Genomic DNA, 16,161 nt, shown 5'->3' on the forward strand with positions numbered 1-16,161 from the left:
CTTGAGTTTCAAACAAACGGTTAAAGAGCGCGATGTAAATCTGTAACTACCACCGGATCGAGACCACTGTCGGATTCGAGTTTAGAGTCGCGTTCTTTGAATCCCACAACATCGACAGGCAGAAAACGAAAAACGAAATAGGATTCGTATCGAATCTACCGATCTTCGTTCGCCATAGCTAAATTGCTTGTACGCGTACGCGTACGTGTTGAATTTTCCGTGTTGGAAGAGTGGCGAGCGCCGCTGTATTCGCAACCTGCTTCGTTGCATCGCCGACTATCTTTCTTTGCCCTTTCCACGGTTCTGCTTGTTCGCGTTCGGGTTTATTGAAAATGGTGAAAGCGCGGTGCGAAACGTAAAAATCGCTCGATAAGAAGCGCATGGAACGAAGATAGGCGAATCTTCTGCTCGACGGAGCGTGAGCCGATAAAATGTATCGTTGCTTCGCTCCGCGCGCACGGCAATTCCTTTTTCTCGTCGTCGTTGCTTTTCCTCCTGGCGGCGCGCCGGCCTTTCGCGGCGTCCTCGATGCTGCGTACTCGACCTCGGCGATATCCTCGCCAGCTGCTTACAAGCACCGCCAGAGGATCCCCGTGCAATTTCCTGATCGAACCGGCGGAACTGTTTGTTGCCTGCCGGGCGAATTTTTATTCCCATCCTCCGTGTTACTGTACGTGAAATCGGACTCGCGCACGTAGCTCCGTGTGTATTTTGCAAGTTACTTGGCGCTGTGGGCTGCGCAGTCTCAGTCGGCGACGGTTCGCATGGAATTTCTGATCGCTCGAGTCCACTGGACATACGTCCACTTCGTCTTTGTACGTATCGTACAAAGAGGCGGAAAAGGTGGCTGCAATAATTTAGAGTTTTGATAAAATCGTTTGATATATGAAAAATAGATCTGGCTGCGTTTTTATCAGAGCACGAGATGTACAGATGAAAAACGTCGATATAATACGCAACAGCTACCTTTCCCATGGAATCTCGTGCTGAACCGGATTGTAAATATTGAATTTCGCTGTTCTCCGTATTGCAGAGAAAATTCATATTTTATGATATACGTTTCAGCGTACACGATAAATATTCTTTCTCTTTACTCTTCTTTCTATCTTTATGATTTCTTTCTTTCGTTTGCCTATACCGTTAGCGTAGTCTTTACTTTTCCCTCGTATAATACGTGTACATATATAAACGTATGGTGCAATAAGTATTAGCGATTTAGTTGTATACGTGCATACAGAATTACACGTAGAAGCGGGCACGGCGTGATTCCTTGTGAGAAAGTAAGGAAATAAAATAAAACTTTTTCGTTTTCGAAACGGACAAGGAAGCTCGTTGAAAAATATTGTCGGAGCGCGAAGTCGAAGTAGCACAGAGCCAAGAGGATTGGCATAAGGAGCTCGGCTATGCCATTATTACAGTGTACAAAGAAGGTATTTCATTAAGAGAAATCGCGAGAAAATTGGGTATTTCGTACAATGGAGAGCACTTGACGATGAAGCGTTTTCGAGCCATCGTTCGCACAGGTCATCGCATCGACCGAAATAAAACGAACGATTCGCAATACTGTAAATTATGGATCGGAAACTGAAACAGAAGTCAATAACGATAAGACGTCAGATAATTTGGTATCGGTTGACTGCAGTAAAAAAAAAAAAAAAAAAAGCTCGTGCCGTTATTCGTTCTCAATGGTACAATGATAATACGCATAGAAATCACATTTGCAGGTAAAATTTTCGAAAACGTAAAGATGAATTTTATTCGAGAGTAATGAAGATTAATTCGGTCGAGATTCTGTTCGCTTAGAAATCGTGCGTTTATAACGTGCGAACGAGCGTTGGTTAAAATCAGACATCCAAAATAACGGTTCTTTTAAACGTTTCTCGCGCGAGATTTATCGACTGAAACATAATTTTTTATTTAAATCGAAGCTACTTGTCGATAAATCGAATACACGAATAAATAAAAACGAAACGATTAAAAGGTACTAATATTTAATTGTTCCGAGTAATAATCATCATCGTGAATGATTAAGATTTTCTTCGACTACGTCAATAATCATCGTCGATTTTTATTTTTGTTACCGACAAACATTATCGATAGCGAAAAATTGTACGATTAATTGTCTTACACGTTGTCGATGAACGTGTACTAATTATCGGTAATGGCGTTATCTACATGCGATCTGCGTTATCGTGTATACGCGTATAATTAAGATAAAACAGATACTAACGAACGAAATATCATCCGATGATACTCCATCTTCTTCTGCCAGTGATACAACGATACAAATTCGTTTAAACGCATTCCGCTACAGTTGTAGCAAAATTTCTCTCTTACCGCGCGTCTCTAAATAGAAAACACACGCGCTAAATCCACCGTCCAAATTGAAATCGAATTCGGCTCTCCTGTTGCGTTTGCCGCGAGTCGAACATAAATCACTTGGTGTTACGTCGTCGTACTTGAGCGATTTAAAAGATTCAAGGCCAACGGTGTCGGTCTCAATTAATTGACTTTTAATGTAACACATCGACACAATGGAAACAAACAGTGCATAAGCCTGTTTCCATTGTTCGATGATTATAAAGGAGGAGAAGCGCGTGTCTCCTTTCACTCGACCGTACGATCCACATCGCGCAATAAGAAGAATTACGAGTCGAACGGAGTTTACCTAATTTTTTACGTAATTGTTGCAGACGCTGGACTTCGACAGAGATGGTCTGACGAAGCTGAAGAAAGCGATCAAAGCTATCCACAACTCTGGAAATGGTGAGTGCCACGATTATTTGACAATTTGGAAATTCAACAGACTGTTGCAATAAATGTTTTATTTATTTATTTATTTAAATGTTCCGATTTGCTTGTTATCGCGAATATAGACAAAATACATATAGCCGGAAGAAACGAAGCTACCTCTTTTCTCGAATGAAAATCCTCGAATTAAATTCGCTCAGATTCAGCTCGTCGAAGGTCGGTAGATTTTTGCATAACGCAGGCCAATTAACGTGCGTAAGCGACGCGAAGAAACGAACGAGGTAAAACGTATACGTAAATGTATAAAATACGTGGATGTAGTTAATTAATTATTTACGTCTACAGTTCGTTTAGAAACGCGTTACAAATCGATAGCTGTGGCGTTGAAACGAAAGGAGATATGGAAATCGGCGTAGAACAAACGCAGGCTTGCATTTGTCACGTTAAATACGATACAGTTTGACGCAACTCGGAAACAGAATAATTATATACAAATACGTATTCCCTTTGCCGAGGATCTCGTGATTCCAGCGTATTCTGTAACTGAGGCGAACAATCTGCGTTTGATATACCAAGCTGGTTACCAAACGTAATTATAAACTTATTAACACGAGTATTGTACATTCAGAAACATACAACGATAATGAACACTGTCACGAATTTAATATCCTGTCGCCGAGAATATCGTTGTCGAATGAAATTCACGTCGAAGCTTAGTTCGTTGAAATTAATAGAATTTTAATAAGAGAGGTAGAGAACATGGGGAGTAAAATTGCTGGGAAATTTTTTTACAAGTAGACAAAAGTATTCGTGCTTCAAATTCTCGACTCCGATTTTTTCTCTTCTTTTTTTTTTTTCTTTTTTTTTTAATTTCACTCGAAATTATAACCTGACCTGGCTGGCGAAATTACCTTCAACGCAGCGACGAAGACGTTTTAATTAATACTCGAATACGGGGATACGCTAACAATTAGAGATCGCTGTTCCTTGACAAATCTAATTACACTTTTATATTCGATAGATTGCGCGATCTCGTTGCTCGTGGAAAAAAATTCAAGCGAAACTTCTCGCTTAAAAAAAATTGCCCGAGCTTTACGCAAAATTTGCATAATGTATACTCTCGTGCACGCCTCCTTAATTAATTCGATCTGCGATTAATTGCACAGCTGCGAGGAGATCGTCAAGATCTCGAGAATTATGCTAATGTCGTACGTTGCAGGGAGAAAGAGGAACACGGGTTACGAAATTTGGATAGTCGCAGATTAGAATCGCGTATTAACGTGCAAGAAGAAGATGCAGTTTATAGATAACGAACGTATGTTTCGTGACAGATTCGCGTTAGAGTAACAAGTTCCAACCTCGTTTCTTTTCTATTTTTCTTTTTTTTTTTTTTTCTTTTTCTCTCGATGTTGTTAGTCTCGTGCGTTTCGTGCATTTGGTGCGTTTGGTTGCACAATTAAGCTGGAAAACCGATCGTTGCGTCTGCGATAATTATACCGCGGCTGTTCACGCGGCTTATAGCAACGTTGCGATGAAAATATGAAAATATATGCGATACACCGCGCAGTATGAAAATATGAAAAGCGGACTCGTCCAAGATCCTCGAATCGAAACCGCTGGAAACGATCCTCGTTGAAAAGCTTATCCGAGGAAATCGAAAAGATAAGTTTTCCAAACGTTGGATATCAGCGAGTAAAAATCTCCGATAGCAAAATCAACGTCCAAGTAGTTAACGGTAGATCAACTTTCTTATTAACGTTGTATTAACACTTTACCGACCGATAGTCTATTAATCGGTTTTCTGTCGCCGACGTTTACCGACCGATAGTCTATTAATCGGCCTTTTGTCGCCGACAATTTTTCTCATTATTTGTACAGTCATTTGTTATTTAGTACTAAGTTATCTTGTTCAGCTGCGTCAGTTGCGTTGCTTTGTAAGCTCCCACAGTTTTATACCAATTTGAAAAACTTACCGTTCGCGACAAACGAAAAGAATCGTGTTGGAGAGTCTAAACCGAAACAGAGCTAGCGCCAGGGAGAATCTGCGGCCTGAGCTACCGATCGGACGTGCGTATGCTGTCGAACCGCTAGCGGTCGGTAAAGTGTTGACATAATAAAAAAAGTTGCAGTAATAAAGCAACCGAGAAACAACGACGCGGATAACGAGCGAGCAAAAGGTGGAATGTTTCGATAATCCGGCTTTACGTAGCAGAGGTTTCTACCGTGTGAAAAATTAGACAGAAAATTAATCGGAGATAAATAGCGATGAAAGTGCGACTCATTTTGTTTGTGTGGTTCTCGTGTTACAGCTCACGTCGATAACGAGGTGTATCTTGGAAGGGCACTGGAAAGGCTCGGGGATGCAGCCTTGAAAGAACAGGAACCGGATATCGGTGCTGCTTTCTTGAAGTTCGCCGTCGTCACGAAGGAATTGAGCGCTCTCATGAAAACTCTGGTTCGTATCAACATCTTTACACACGGTTCCATAACAATCCTTCGATCCGACCAACTATACGTTTACGTTCGACGCTGCTTGAACGACGAATATCTCATTAGATCGTTCGAAAAGTTTCTTTCGTTTTATAAGGAAATAATGGATGCACAATATTTTTCGTTTTATATTATTTTATCGAATTACAAATTGTAGGATCTTTACTGCAATTAATTTATTTACAATAAATGGATTAAACAGGAAACGGTGGTTAACGTGAACTAATCGCAATAACGTGCTATAATTAAGACAATTAAATAGTTTTATTTGCAACGCTCGTCACCACGGATTTAATGCTCTCTCGACAACGCAATTCGCACTCTTTGACTTCTCGATTCACAATTTTCAACTTCTCAACTAACACTCTCGTTAATTCCTTTATGTCCCTTAGCAACCCCTTGTCTTTTGCCTTAGCCTCGTGTCTTTTGTCCTAGCTCCACCACGCACACGTTCCATAACCGCTTGTTTATAATTCGCCCGACACCCCTCAGGCCCCTCGTCCACGATACTACGGTACGATCCATTCCCTTCTATCCAGATAAAGATCACAACGTTCGACAGATTAGGTTTCATGTTTACATAAAGATGTATCGTTGTAAAAGACGTGTCCGTAAAAGAAACACACTTTTCGGATAACCTAATATTAAAGTAAATATATTCCAATATCTCGATACGTTACAACTTTCATCAACGAAGAATACGATTTTACCATTCGAGTTTTCTATCACAAACGTGCTACGTTTTTAATTGACAACGAAGAATACGGTTTTACCATTCGAGTTTTCTATCACAAACGCGCTACGTTTTTGATTGTTACGTCGCAATCGCGTCTACAGGTCTGATACAACTTGTTTTTATCGAATTTTTCACCGAAGCCGAAATTCTCGATTTTATTCGTCTCGGCGTCTAAGTATCAGATACGCGTTCGAATTACACGCTGGATTTTTTCAATTCTTCGAGTATCTCCAAGATATTTAATCGCCAGACTGCCGCAAAAGTCAGTTCTCTTGCCAATTGAACTGAAATTTCCTACCACCTCGATTTTCACTCGAAGAAATCAAATTTCCAATTGTCTCGCTGATCTTCCTCCTAATACGCCTAAAAATCCTCAACGTCCGGTTAGACCGATGAAAATTGCGCGTTGTAGATTCGTCGATTCTTCTCGAAAACCATGTTCGATCAAGTATTCGATAGAAGACCAGCGCGGCTGTTTTCCATAGAGGAAAGAGCAAGTTATTCTCACCAGACTTGGAATTCGCCGCGCTAAGCTGAACACGCTCTCATCCCGTGACTAAAATTGAGCCAAATAAGTGCAATCACTGCGACTGTATTCCGTCTGTGTACATCATCTTCTCGAGCGTGGTAACGTTTACTAATGCGAGGTTAAATTTGGTCTTCCAAGCGAGATTCAGTCGCCATAATGGCGACTGGACCATAAAAGGTATCGCGAGATTCTTTATTTTCTCAAAATCGATATTAATTTGTATCGCCGATTACAATGCCGCCGTATCATATCGGTTCAAGCTTAGGTTCGTTTATTTATTTATTCAGCTTGTTATATAATTAATACATAATTGACTGTGTTATTATTGCACCATTATTTCTATTATTATATATTATATAATACATAATATATAAATATTAAATTAATATAATTATGTACTATATAATAATATGTAATAATACAATATATTAATATAATTGATATTAATATTATAATAATTAATATTAATATGATATTAATATGATTAAATTATATTAATATTTCATTAGTATTTAATTAATTATATATAGCTGTATTAATTATTAATATATTTTATTATTATATAATATATTAATAATTATATTAATATAATTAATACTAAGTTTGTAACTCTAGCGTTCTTGTATTTTACACTTCGCCTCCTCTTTTTCTCTTTTTTCGTTTTTTTATGTATAATCTTGTCGCGTGTCTCGAGATGAATCGCCAGCGACGAGAACGAGAAATGTATGACGCTACCTTAAACGAAATAAATAAGAAGGATAACAGCCTGTTAATCTGAGATCTCGTTGAACAGATGCAGAACATCAACAACATCGTGATGTTTCCCCTGGACTCGGTGCTGAAGGGTGATCTGCGAGGCGTGAAAGGCGACTTGAAAAGGCCGTTCGAAAAGGCGTGGAAAGATTACGAGGCTAAATACGCGAAAATCGAGAAGGAAAAGAAGCAGCACGCGAAAGAGGCTGGCCTCATTCGAACGGAAGTGACGCCGGCCGAGATCGCCGACGAGATGGAGAAAGAGAGAAGATTGTTTCAATTGCAAATGTGCGAGGTAAGGCCGCCGAAACAGATCTGCAACAGCCGACTATAATACGTTCACGTTCTATGATTATTACGCGACGATCGCTGTGACTTTTCTGGTCTGCCAAATAAACCGATCAACGAGGAAAACCCGTTCTTTTGTAATCGCTTTGGAACAAAAAAAAAAAAAAAAAAAAAAGGAAGAGAAAGAAAAAACGAAACTTTAGACATCAGAAGCGATTTCGAATTTTCCGCTTTGCACGAATTCGAACGAATAGTTTTCTATCGCGAAATCTCGATCTTTGCTCCCGTTAGAATTTCGAATTTCAAGCTTGTCGAATGGAATTAGTTTACTGTCCTCGGGCCCTTAAACTGCAGACGTTCTTACAAACGAGGTTTCGCGGACGAACGAAAATTAATTTGACGAGTCACGATCGGAGATTGATGGAAACCTGGAAATTTCCAAGTAGATTGCCGCTTGTTGTTCGCATGTTACGCTGATTATGCATGCAAGGGCAAACTACAGATTAATTACTCGGGAAACAAAGACAGAAATTATTTTTAGCTGGTAGGCGCCACGTCCTTGCGTAAATTATAGTTTATTCTACCGAACGATCTCCCATTAATTCTTTTGCATCAATTTCCAATGAATTATTCTCAGATAAAAAAGGAAAAAAAAAAAGAAATCGTAATACGTAGGTAATTAAGGAACGAGCAAAGTAATTTCTGTTTATCGATTTCGAGATATCGGCGAAGGAAGTAGCAATGTAAGATCGTGAAAATTAATACGTAAATGATCTTATGTTATGTAGATCTAATTTATGATATTCTTATATGCGTTGTGTCTCTGTTTCGCAGTATCTTATAAAAGTGAACGAGATCAAAACGAAGAAAGGAATTGAACTGCTTCAGCATCTAGTCGAATATTATCATGCACAAACCAAGTAAGTGCGATATTTTATTTTACAACGCTGTACGTAATATGATTTTTCGAGAATTACAACAAATCTCTCCAGTAACGCGATTCTCGACGATACCTTTCGTTCTCTGTTACAAGCTAAATTATGGGAACATCTCTTTTGAAACGTTCTTTAAATACCCTTCATTCTGTCTTTTAAAATCTTTGAAAATCAACTAGAAAAAAAAATTGGATAGCCTTTCACGTTTTACATCGTTTCTGCATTTTACAGTTACTTTCAAGACGGCCTAAAAACCATCGAACACTTTGGCTCGTACGTGGCGGACCTGAGTGTGAAATTGCAAAAGATCAGGCAGACGCAAGACGAGGAGAGAAGGCGGCTAACAGAACTGAGGAATCTGCTTAGAAGCTCAGGTTGCGACAAAGAGGTAAATTATTAGCCAATCTCCGTATAGGATATTCGAGTATCCTATTGGTTCATTGGGATAGCAATTTATATAAATGTTTAATGTATCGTATCAACGATTGTCATATATCGTTACGCGATTTCCAGTTGAACGTAAACGCGAATGCAGGATATTCGCTTCACCAGCTGCAAGGAGATAAGCAACACGGCGTTACCAGGTCCGGTCATCTTCTGAAGAAAAGCGAAGGAAAAATGAGGAGAGTTTGGCAAAAGAGACGTTGCGCGGTTCAAGCCGAAGGCTATCTAGATATCTGTCACGCGGACGAGAATAAACCACCAACGAGAGTGAATTTATTAACCTGTCAAATCAAGCTAGTACCGGATGACAAACGGGGTTTCGATCTCATTAGTTGTAAGTTGAACTGTTAAGCTATCGACGATGAGGTTTCAAGGCGAGATTTCCAACGATCCTAAACAGATATCTAATATCTATAAGCGTTTGGACACCTCGTGTTCAGATATTGTTACACGAATAATTCAAAATATAACGAAATATATTTGTACTTACACTTGATTGATATATCTGTACTTGATGTTCGTTCGTTGCAGACAATAGGACGTATCATTTTCAAGCGGAAGACGAAGCAGACCAGAGAGCGTGGATGTCGGTTTTGGTAAACTGCAAGGAACGTGCCCTGCTTCGAGCGTTCGACGCCAGTGGCAAAGCAGAGGCTGGCACAGGAAATCCAAGTTTAGTCGAACTTCAACAGGCTGTAATACGATGTGTTATGAGGTTACCTGGAAACGATCAATGTTGCGACTGTTCGTCGCAAAATGGTAAATTTTGTATATAGTATCCATGAACATGATTCAGTGATAATCTGTAAAGATATAAAACTAATGGGATCCTTCTTTGTTCGATAGATGCTACATGGCTCTCTACGAATTTTGGCATAATCGTATGCATAGAGTGTAGTGGAATTCACCGGGACTTAGGAGTGCACATATCCAGAATACAGTCCTTAACGTTAGACAATGTTGGCACTGCTCAGTTACTTCTTGCACGGCACATGACCAATCAGGCGTTTAACGAAGTGATGGAAGCTACATTGCATCATAATCACAAGCCAACGCCAACTTCAACGATGTATGTGCGAGCCAGATTTATTTGAATTTTCATATAGTTTCTCTGTGATTAAACGTGTTTCATTCGTGTGATTTAGGGAGGAAAGATATGAATTTATAAGAGCCAAGTACGTGGATAAGAGATACGTGATGAACACTTGCGCTGATGAACGAGATCTCCTTTCTGATTTGGAACACGCCGTTAATAATCGCGATCTGCAACAGCTTGTACAAGTCTATGCTGAAAATGTGGACTTAGCAGCACCCTTGCCTACCTCGGTACGATTTTTTCAATCGAATTAATGAAAAATAAAAGATGCGATATAGAACGCTGATTATCTCGAGTAAAAATATTTTGTTTTGTGCGAAAACATAGAATGTCAAAAAAAAATAGAATGCAATTTATTTATATTTATTTATATAAAAAAAATGAGCTCGTATTAAAAATTTAACGAGCCTCGAATACGACGATACAATTGCATTAAAATGAATAAATCTGTCATTGAAAAATCAATGTTAATAATTCCAAAAATTGTAACTTGTCAGCACTTATATTGTACGTTGTTTTCCTGTAGGATCTGGGCGAGACGGCTTTACATTTAGCGATTCTACGCGAAATGGGAAACAGTTTGCACATTATAGATTTCCTAGTGCAGAATATGTCGACGGGTGGTATAGATAGGACTACGATCGACGGAGAAACAGCGTTACATCTTTGTGCACGACACGACAGAGCAGAGGCAATGAAGCTGTTACTACGGGCAGGCGCTGATCCAACACACCGAAATAAACAGGATAAAACTCCGCTTGATATTGCTCAGGAAATGGGACACCACACGTGTAAAGAACTGGTAACGCATCAAACAATTGCCATCTAATTTGTATAACAATATCGTACGTATGTACACACAATAACAGTTAACTGTTTCATTGTCCTCAGTTGAGTCATGCTCTACAAAGACAGAAAACATTGTTTGATAATGTTAACATCGATTGGAATCTTTCACACGACGAAGGATCTACTGATTTTTCTGACGATGAAACGATAATAGAAGACAGGGTATGTTTAAAGAATAATAAGTCTAGAAGTTATTGAAATCATTTGTTTTAACAATTAATGCATGTTTATTTTAGAATGGTTGTTTAACACCTGAAAAGAAGTCTCGCAGTAGGCCGCCTTCTTATGTAGGCGGTGGTGGTAGTGGTGGTGGTACCGGATCGGGAGATTCACCAGTGACTTTACGTAGTCGAAGTAGCACTTGCGACAGCCTGCAAAGCGGTTCTTCCCCAAGTTCCTCCACAAACAGACAACAAATGCCTCCACCACCACCACCTCAGTCGAGGAAACCCGTTGTTGGTATGATATCGTATTAAATTAATATTGAATTAGCATCGAATACCGTGCAGATATTGTTAGTTCAAAGAGTCGAGCCAAACAGAATCGATCGTGTGATATTCGCGCCGTTCTCTTCTATTTTAATCTATTTCATAGTAGTTATTGTATATTACACTTTCACCTGCAAATTGTGGATTAAAATCTTATTGCTTTTTCAGTACCTGCTCCCATGGCTCCAGATATTTCGGTCAATATTCATGGATCACTGAAGAAGCGTGTAGCGCCGCCACCACCACCGGCCGGAAGTACAGGTGGTATACCTTCCTCTCATTACGGTACACTACCTCCGTCCGCGTCTTTAGCAGCGTCAACGCATAGCCGTACAACGAGCGAACCGATCTTAGCTGGGCATTCTTTACATACTCTACCACATGCGTTAAATACATTAAACAATCAGCATCATAAAAGATCGCCCAGTGGAGATTCTACAACGGGACACGGTGCGTTTGAAAATTCACGCAAACTCCTCTACGAACTGCCGTCTAGTTCGGGTAAATTTGGAACCTTCCCATCCAATCTGTTCCCCAAGTTTATTCGGTTTTCTCTGTTATCGTTAGGTACGGACAAAGTAAACAGTTCGACGCTTCAGAGGCCGAGGAATCCTCCACCTCCAGCCCCATCCGGTATCAGTTCGTCGAGATTAAGCAATGGACGTAGCAGCGAATCGTTAAGCTCTATGTGTTCGGATCATAGTTTGGGTAATCCCATTCCGCCTCCACGCAAGGTAAGTTCACATCTTAGATTTAGCTTTATAAAGACTTAAAGTGACTCACGCAAGTATTCGAACAGGACACGATTGTTGCGATTATATTGGCACAATTCGAGACAGATAAGGAAATCTACACATAAGAAGTTCTAAGATGTTTATTGGAAGCATATTCATAAAAATATTCTATGATATATGATCGGATACTTTTGCGAGTGACTGTGTGTACGAAAATAGGGAAAATAGGAAAATAGAGTGGCGGGATTTTTTTTTTTTAAAAAAGGAACTATAAAAATATTGAATTAAGGAAATCGAGGAATAACTGTTTTTTTTTTTTTTTTTTTTTATTTTTGACTATGTATTGCGAGTCCATTGAAGTATTATTTCACGCTAAGGCGAATAATGTTTTATTTGTATTTTATTTGGCGCATATCATACATCGATGCTGGTAGATATCTAATATATCCTTTTAAAACCATGTGTATGTACATACATCCGTTTATACGTGAAAATCGTTCATGTTAATATTAACGTATCACGCTAACTATGGAGATATTAACACAATGTTATTCCTATCACTGCCCCATGTAGTACTTAACCAGATAGCTTCTTCTCGATTCTTGTTTTTAGGAACTTTTGGTACTCTGCATATCATACTAACTACACATGTACACCAGTGATTTAATATTCTTATTTATATACGTATTATGTCTATCTCTCATTCACGAATAAAATGTTTATTACACCTCACCAATGTTGAACCTTTGCAAAGTGATTCACATTTGTTCCTATGTTTGCATAAATCATAAATCATAAATCATAAATCATAAATCATAAATCATTAATTCATGTCATTTCAAAAAATAACCAGAACAAAATATTTCAAAGTCTAATATAATAAATACTAATCTTATCAAGAAATTTTGCTATATTTAACGACGCCATATAAAATTGTAGTATAACATTAATGAATCAAGAAATATTAATCAAAGAACTGAAAATTTTGTTAAACAATGTCTATCCTTACAAGGGAAGTTAACAAATGACAATTAACATAACAAGTAAATCTTTCTTATCAAAGTGTTATTTGAATATTAAAAGAGCAAACAAGATACTTTCCACGGAAGAAATCGAGACACATGCCCATTTTCTTTTCAAAATACCAAATTGGTGATTAGACACTGCATGTATCTCAAAGACAATGCTTTATGGTTTGTTATTAACCATTGTTGGTACAGCGAAGGGACCGGGCCAGGCTAGAGAGCTACGCTGAGGAGCCTTCATCTTTGCTCCCAAATCTGAATATGGTAAACATCAATCATCGCACATTACTGCCTGCTACACTTGAAATGTTTTTTGTCGATCGTATACAATACTCTAATATAAAAAGACCAGTGCAAAAATTAAAACGTCAGGACAGAAAAAAAAGTCCAATTATAGAAATGAAATGTTAGCAAATATGTTACTTGCTATCATTATCATTTATTCCTTTGTATATCTCGTTTATTAGTTTATTACTATTATTTACTCAAATATATTTAGATATTTGTATATATTTTGTACCTTGATAATATTGCATATGTATTTCAAAAATGATACAATTCAAACAAGCTTTTCAGGAAAAGCGACTTTAATTGAAATAATAAAAATGGTAACGCAAAAGCATCATTGGATGTTCCTTTCAAGTGTAGTAACACTTTGCATGATCAATCGTGCTGTCCGTAACCATCGTTCTTTCATGTCAATGCTTTTGGTATTATCTCTTCTAAAAACATGATCTCACTAATTTTTGTTCGATCTAATTCATCATAATTTTGTATCGTGATCGTACTTACATAGTTTTGACAGTTCTGTTCGATTTCCGGTCGATTTGTTTCATTTCCTGGATTTCTGCTGTATTTACGAGTCTAATCATTTCTGGCAATAAAATGTTTTGTGTGATTAGGACACCTGGTCGTTAACATGATTCTGTCAACAAACGTCCATGCTTTACCGATCTTAATTTTGAATGTAACATTTACGTTAATCGAAACTTCTGAGTCTGTGTGTGCTTTAGAACTTAATTTGCGCATGAAATTGTCCCGAATTTGTGTTTGATAATAGCACTTGAACGCACTGAACCCGTTAAGTTATTCTAACGTAATATTACCCTCGTAAGCTTGCAAAGTGGATGAAATTAGCGGCAAGGTTAATGGCTACGACCTTACATAGTATAGAAGCCGTGCCATAATCATCTACCACTTTGTTACTAACAATTTTATTAATAGCTTAAATTTGACAATTGTAAATTATTTACAACAGGCATGAAATTGATGTGTATTATTGGAAATTCTAGTTCACTAAAAATAAAGCATTTGGTAAACAGCAATAAGCAAACTATAGAGATTAGATTTAAGAATATTATATTTCATATTCAAAAGAATGTAAATATTGTATAGTTATTTTTTATTTACATTATGTAATTAGAAATTTGTATAATAATTATTTCTAGCAAAGAAACATAATTAAGAGGTACATTAGTTATACTTATATAATTAGACAGTACTTAAATTATATTATAATTTTATTATAAAAGAGTTGTATTATCTTTATAAATTTACAGACAGACATATCACAACACATTGCGTACAGCTAAGAAATGTCCTGCTTTTCTATTTTGTTTTATTAAATGCTATTTGCTTGCTACATTTCAGATAATTGAATCTGAATAATACAGCTTATATTTTGCAACAGACATTCCTGCAAAGGAATCGTGAAATGTACTTGCTAAGTGCCTGCGAAAATTTAAGATAGTTTCAGTCCATTGTAATGCAGCTTCAGTATGTTGCAATGAAAGCATTTTGCATGTCAAAATGCAAACAGAAGAGCAGAGGAATTATTGATCAGTAAAAGTAGATAGTGAAAAGTTGGCTTCATATAGTTTATAGTTCATTTTATGTTATCATTTCAGTCTCATTATTCCTCCATTTCTGAACAAATAGTTTTTATTTAAATCAATTTGTGAACAATCGTATCTAAAAAAACGTTTAATCTACTGCTAATATGTTTTATTTAAATGTATCAATAAAAAAATTATTTTTGTAGGTATGAATATTCATATTTGACATTGTTTGTTAAAATGAAACAAGCAAACATGAGGGAGCACATATTTTAATAACGCCATATTAACAATGTATACTATTTATGAAAATATTTGTTATAAAATCTTGAGCTGATTGAGTACTGTAAGAATAAGGTATGCGAATATTGGTTTGTAAAAAATCTGACTGTATTCATGTGATATGAACAATTGATGTATAGATACTCGTTAATTTGCAAAAAAAAATGTTACAAAGTATCACATTGTTCTTATTAAAATCATGAGTGCTTTTCATCTTTTAAGGATATTACATTTGTATTAATATTAAAAGTATTTCTTACCTGTACAAGATATATTTTTGCATTCTCCAGTAATATTTATTGATACAATTTATTTATATAATTACTATCATCGTGTAAACAATAAATAGCATTTAATTTAACTTCAGAAAATATGAGCATCAATGAAAGAAAATTAATAACATTTATTTTGAAATTTTGTTTAATTATCGAGTATCTACAAAAACAAACGTCTTAATCTTTATCTCTATCTATAAAAATAAAAATAATCCTTTTACGAAAGCAAATAATTGGAACAGTACACTGTACGCAATGTGTTGGTCTCCTACTACAGATTCTTCAAAATCTAGTTTCTTCCATGCATGACATCCACTACAATGTAAAGAAGAAGAACGGAAAAAAAACCACCAAATCAATTAGAAAATAAAGAAAAAATAAAAGTTTACTTACTTATGCACGATCTGCATAGAGTCTTGTCAAAAAGCTATCCTCTTTCTCTTTCTTCCACTTCTAGAATTTCCAATTTAACTATCCTTGCGATCCAAGGAAGCATTCTTAGCACTGTTCTTGATCTTGACTCGCGATCTCGATGCTCGTGAGTTCGTTAAAGAGTGCTTGCTTCGTCCGTGAAAGACTAAAAAAGAAAGAAAAATGCACAAAAATGGACATACGTCCATGTCTCTTTCGTCCATACAGTTAACCATTCGA

The 16,161-nt window shown here is 37.1% G+C and overlaps 1 protein-coding gene and 1 long non-coding RNA gene across 13 annotated transcripts in view; one reads left to right on the top strand and one right to left on the bottom strand.

Moving 5' to 3' along the window:
* The window catches only part of Asap (ArfGAP domain of ASAP), a 54,314-nt gene that overhangs the window by 31,296 nt on the left and 6,857 nt on the right, over positions 1-16,161 (top strand). For 4 of the 12 annotated variants that reach the window (XM_072001616.1, XM_072001621.1, XM_072001615.1 and 1 more), the window contains 15 exons: positions 2,694-2,766; positions 5,061-5,206; positions 7,300-7,554; positions 8,382-8,467; positions 8,714-8,870; positions 8,996-9,260; positions 9,458-9,685; positions 9,773-9,995; positions 10,072-10,252; positions 10,549-10,824; positions 10,914-11,033; positions 11,108-11,330; positions 11,528-11,860; positions 11,927-12,093; positions 13,314-13,382. In XM_072001616.1, coding sequence (XP_071857717.1) covers positions 2,694-2,766; positions 5,061-5,206; positions 7,300-7,554; positions 8,382-8,467; positions 8,714-8,870; positions 8,996-9,260; positions 9,458-9,685; positions 9,773-9,995; positions 10,072-10,252; positions 10,549-10,824; positions 10,914-11,033; positions 11,108-11,330; positions 11,528-11,860; positions 11,927-12,093; positions 13,314-13,382 — 2,802 coding nt within the window. Of the gene's footprint in view, positions 1-1,160; positions 1,431-2,693; positions 2,767-5,060; positions 5,207-7,299; positions 7,555-8,381; positions 8,468-8,713; positions 8,871-8,995; positions 9,261-9,457; positions 9,686-9,772; positions 9,996-10,071; positions 10,253-10,548; positions 10,825-10,913; positions 11,034-11,107; positions 11,331-11,527; positions 11,861-11,926; positions 12,094-13,313; positions 13,383-15,159; positions 15,299-16,161 lie in introns of those variants that run through there. The other 8 variants (XM_072001619.1, XM_072001617.1, XM_072001627.1 and 5 more) reach the window with 6 other exon arrangements.
* Positions 12,401-16,030, bottom strand: LOC139986373 (uncharacterized). Its single transcript, XR_011799631.1, has 3 exons — positions 15,904-16,030; positions 13,911-15,825; positions 12,401-13,840 (listed from the first exon to the last, which is right to left on the bottom strand). It is a non-coding gene; the product is annotated as an uncharacterized lncRNA (long non-coding RNA).

This window comes from Bombus fervidus, chromosome 4, assembly GCF_041682495.2.
Source record: "Bombus fervidus isolate BK054 chromosome 4, iyBomFerv1, whole genome shotgun sequence".
Classification (NCBI taxonomy): domain Eukaryota; kingdom Metazoa; phylum Arthropoda; class Insecta; order Hymenoptera; family Apidae; genus Bombus; species Bombus fervidus.